The sequence below is a fragment of the Colletes latitarsis genome, unplaced genomic scaffold (genome assembly GCF_051014445.1).
Source record: "Colletes latitarsis isolate SP2378_abdomen unplaced genomic scaffold, iyColLati1 scaffold0013, whole genome shotgun sequence".
Classification (NCBI taxonomy): Eukaryota; Metazoa; Arthropoda; class Insecta; order Hymenoptera; family Colletidae; genus Colletes; species Colletes latitarsis.
In genome coordinates, this window is record NW_027488368.1 from 19542354 (window position 1) to 19546937 (window position 4584).

Sequence of the window (4584 nt, forward strand, 5' to 3'; positions counted from 1 at the left end):
AGCAGATTACGCGGTCCACTTTCAAGGAAAGTGACCGTTTTACGTGCATCACAAGCTCGGAGAGGAGCACAGCCCCGTTCAATTCCAGAACGGGGATGGACTGCGTTTTGATCGGAGCCACTCGCGTTTTTGCCATTATCAATGTCGTAAAAACGTCATTGCTTGTCGTCATCACGCGTAAATAAGTGACGGCCGAATAGGCTGCGCGTGAGGCGTCGCAGAATCCGTGCAATTCCACGGAAACTGTGTCTGCTCCGTATCGGACCCATCTAGGAAATTTTAATTCCTTCAAGCTGCTCCAGTCTATGCAAAACGTGTTCCACGTTTTTAGCGTATTTGCTGAGATTTGGTCGTCCCACTGGATCTTCTCCAGCCATTGGGACTGCATCAAAATCTTTGCCCGAATTACGACTGGTGATAACCAGCCGAGCGGGTCGAACAGCTTGGCAATCTCCGAGAACAAATTTCTTTTTGTCATCGGTGACGCAGATGGTTGAAACCGTTGCAGATTAAAATAAAAATAATCTCCAGACGGTATCCATCGTAAACCGAGCACCTTTAGTTCGGTATCGTCGAACAAGGTGAGGTCTACGGCGTGGGAGTGAGCGTGTTGGGGGATGTTTCGCAGCAATTGTGGCGAGTTTCCGGCCCACTTTCTCAACTCGAACCCACCTCCTTGCAGGAGCTCGCACACTTGAGTGCGAATTTTTTCCAGCAAGGGTTTGTCGGGCGCTCCCATGAATACGTCATCGACGTATGTATCCTTCTCGAGAATAGGAGCGGCGAGAGGAAATCTATCTCCATCCTGCTCCTTCAGTTCGAGAAGGGTTCGCATCGATAAGTATGGGGCGCACGCCGTTCCGTATGTAACGGTATTTAACTCGAACGCTTCTAGCCGTTCGGTTTCGGGCACGCGCCATAAGATGCATTGGAAACGACGATCCTGTGGGGCAACTAGAATTTGTCGAAACATCTTCTCAATGTCAGCCACCAACACGTATTCATGCAGACGCCACCTCGTTAGAACCGAGGTAATGTCGTTCTGCAATTTTGGACCTACGTGTAGGATGTCGTTTAGAGAGCGGCCTCCAACCGTTCTGCTGGTCGCGTTAAATACGACCCGCAGTTTGGTTGTCGTACTTTCGGTGCGAATGACCGCTCTGTGCGGGATATAGAGCCTAGTTTTGTCAATGGGCTCGATTCGAGTCATATGACCTAAGGACTCATACTCCGCGAGAAACTCCGAGTATTCCCTTCTGAGGGCCACGTCGCCGTCCAGTTTCCTATGCAACCTTGTGAGAGCGGAGAGCGCTATGTGGAAGGAACTTCCTAACGCTTCGTCCGGGCTCGGGTGATTCAAAGGTAACCGGACTACAAAACGTCCCGTTGCGTCCCGCGTGACGGTTTTTCGGAAGAATGATTCACACTCCTCCTCCGCCTTGGTCCGCAGCGAGGTCGAGGGAATTTCCTCGGTCTCCCAGAACCGCCGAATCGCGTAATCAAGCGATTCGAGGACGGTGCAATGCAGCGTCTGTACGGTTTTCTGGTTTTCACCCGCTGCGTTTATCGGGCCGGATATGATCCAGCCAAACACAGTTTCTTGGGCGATGGGACCCATTTTTCCTCCGCGTCGGAATCCCGGTCGGATTACCTGTGCATACAGGTCCGCCCCAATTAGAATTTCAATATTCCGATCGTCCTTGGGGTCCGGGTCAGCCAGCGTTAAGCCACTGAACGCGCTGTGATCAAGCGCGTTCGCCGACGGTGCACGGTAGGTCGTGATTTTTGGCACGACGTACGCGTTTGTACCACATGTCGGTTTGATGGCTGTTACCTCAGCGAGACTCAACTCGACGCTGTATTTTATAATTTGCGCCTGACCGCCCCCAAAACCCGTTACCGTGGCTGGAGTTCGTCTGCGCATTAGTTGGAGGTCGTTGACTAAGCTGGCGGACACGAAAGACGATTCCGAGCCCTGGTCCAGCAGTGCACGCGCGCTTCGCGTTGCACCGTTCTTTCCGAACACTCGTACTTGTGCCGTGGCCAATACCACCGGCCTCGGTGCTCCTGTACCGAGCGCGGTACAGTGCGATGTCGAGGCATTATTTGCGGTAGTATTTGAAGCCGGAGTTTTCGTTTTCGGCTTCGACCTGGCCCATCTACGTGGAGGAGCGTTCGCACGCCTCTCCTCGCGATTATCGTACGAATTATTTGCAACCGGCCTCGTATTATTGTCTTCCCGGTTTTGCGCGTAATGCAGCAGGAAATGGTGCTTGCCACTGCACTTCGCGCATACTTCGGGGCTTTGGCACCATAGCACTGTGTGGGTGGAGGCCAGGCATTGTACACACCAATGGCGACCCTGCACAAATTGGCTACGTGTTTTTGCCGGCAGAACCAAAAACGGGCTACACTGCAGTAAGCTGTGCGGTCCGGTACAGAACCCGCACATTTGCTTTTGCGCAGGGCCAACCTGCCTCACGGCGTTGGTCCTTGAACCCCGCAGCTGTGCAGCCGTGTCGGTTTCCACAACGGTGTTATGGCTGCGCACGTGTCTCGAGGCAGATCTCGTTTCCCGAGTCCTACTATGACTACGTGCGCTCGGTTTCGTGGCAGGCGCAAGCGCAGCCTCGCGACGCTTCTCGTCCATGGAAAGCAGTGCGCGAGAGTGCATCTCGATGAACCTCCGTACGTCCTCAAACGTAGGATATTCGGTCGAGAGGTTGAGCGTTTTCTGCCACTCTAACTCAAGCGCAGGCGAGAATTTTTGCTTCGCCCAATGCGCGAGTAACCAGTCCCGTTGCTGTTCGGGCGTGCCCTTCTTATCGAGGGCAGCGAGCGCCTGTGTACAACCCACGGTGATCTGCTGCATGCTAGCCAGATCACCGGTATCAATTGGTTTTAGGAACAGGAGCTTATCCAGCAATTTTCCCGTGACCATGCGTGGGAGGCCGAAGGTGTTCTTCAGCTTCGACCATGCCACTGGAAAATTACGGCCGACGATCTCGATCGAAGCAATGGACGCTAGAGCTGGTCCCTCTAGGCAGGCATTCAGGTAATGCAATCTTTGCACATCTGACAGTCCTGCATTTCGTACGACCCCGGAGGTGAACAGGTCCTCGAAATGTTCCCATTCCTGAGGATCCCCTCCGAACTTGGGTAATCGTTGCTTCGGGAGCTCGATCGGTATGTTACTTTGAACTTCCGGTGTTGCTGGTTTGGTTTCAGCGCTCAGCCGGCCAAGTTCAGTAAGGACAAGATCCTGGAAATCCTGGAAATCGTCCTCGGCATTCCTCATATAATTCAGCTTAAAGATGTCGTGGGACGGTCTTTCCGCTGGAGGAATTTGTTTCCGCACGTTAGCATACTTGGTGCGTATATCGCGCCAAGTTTCTTTAGCGTGCTCGAGTTTTTCCTCAAGCATTCGCTCTGAGTACTTCGCTCGTCCTAGTTTTTTAAGGTTTACGCCCAGCCGTTTTAGTTGACCACATAGATCGACCAAGTCTTCGATTTCGTCGTCGAGGTCGACTTCTATGGATAACTGTGCTACGGCCATAGTGTGCGTTATCGAGGAGCAATCAACTCGAAAAAACCTCTTACGTGGTTAACTTCACACGTGAAAAAATGTGCACCCTTTTTTCCTGGCCCGATTAACCTCGTTTTAATCCGGCTCGAAGGACCTTTGGATAAAGACCTTAACCGCCCTAAGGGGGGGTTACTTTAGTCTGACGTGGTCCGGATTACGAGGGAAAGGACACTGGGAAAAAGTGTTGAATAAATTGATGCACCAGAATTTGCTCAAGAAATTAAACGTTTATTTCAATCAAAAGAAAAAAAAAACGGAAAAAAAACCGCCTAGACGTCGGTTCGACGTCTGGGGAAAAAACCTGGGCCGGCTTCTCCTGGCCAAGTTCGCGATGTGTTGTTCTGTAACAAGGAAAGACAAGGCTGGATTTAAATACCTATTAACGCTTGTCGCGTCGCCTGTCTCGCTCTATCTCGCACGCTCCTGTCTGTGCCGTTCGCACTCAAGAGCGGAGATTACAGACACGTCTCGACGAACTGAGATATGTATAAGTGGACTGTATTTATGAACGTTCTCACAAATCGAGAACCGTTCGATCGCTGTGCGGAAGAAGAGATCTAATTTCTCAATTCTCCGCTTTTTAGCGATCGTTGAATGCCGCAGGAAAGGACAACAGGTGGAGGTCGTAAAGCTCCAAATGCTGTCCAAACCGCAGTTTCTCACCGTTCCCTGCGTACAAGACGCGGTGTGGTGTAGCCCTTAACGGCGCACGTAGCGTCTTACGTTTAAAGGAGCATACACCACGGTGCTCATTATGCGTTGCTCTACGCACAGGGTACGTACTCACTGGCGGTCAAGGAGCGTTGCTCGAGCAGGTTGAGCTAAGAAGTCCGGAATTTCTTAGCCCCGACCTGAGAAACGGTGAGCCCACGTAGGGTATCGGTCAGAGACCACCCTAGGGGTGATATACAAAACCGTGCGGACAATTCAACTTGTCGCACGACCGCGTCAAATGCAGCAGTCCGTACGACAAATTCTTACACGACCGCGAAACTCAA

The 4584-nt window shown here is 51.9% G+C and overlaps 1 protein-coding gene across 1 annotated transcript; it reads right to left on the reverse strand.

Annotated features, from left to right (window-relative positions):
- Nucleotides 1–288: 288 nt before the first annotated feature.
- On the reverse strand, nucleotides 289–3556 carry LOC143350678 (uncharacterized). The gene is made up of 3 exons (XM_076782700.1): nucleotides 3196–3556; nucleotides 557–3084; nucleotides 289–303 (listed from the first exon to the last, which is right to left on the reverse strand). Exons 1-3 carry the CDS (start codon nucleotides 3554–3556, stop codon nucleotides 289–291), a joined length of 2904 nt encoding a protein of 967 aa, XP_076638815.1.
- Nucleotides 3557–4584: the final 1028 nt, after the last annotated feature.

Coding starts and splice junctions, on each gene's coding strand:
- LOC143350678 (XM_076782700.1), bottom strand. CDS start 3,556: ATGGCCGTAGCACAGTTATCCATAGAAGTCGACCTCGACGACGAAATC. Junction 3,085..3,195: donor AGCAACACCGGAAGTTCAAA/GTAACATACCGA, acceptor TACGAAATGCAG/GACTGTCAGATGTGCAAAGA.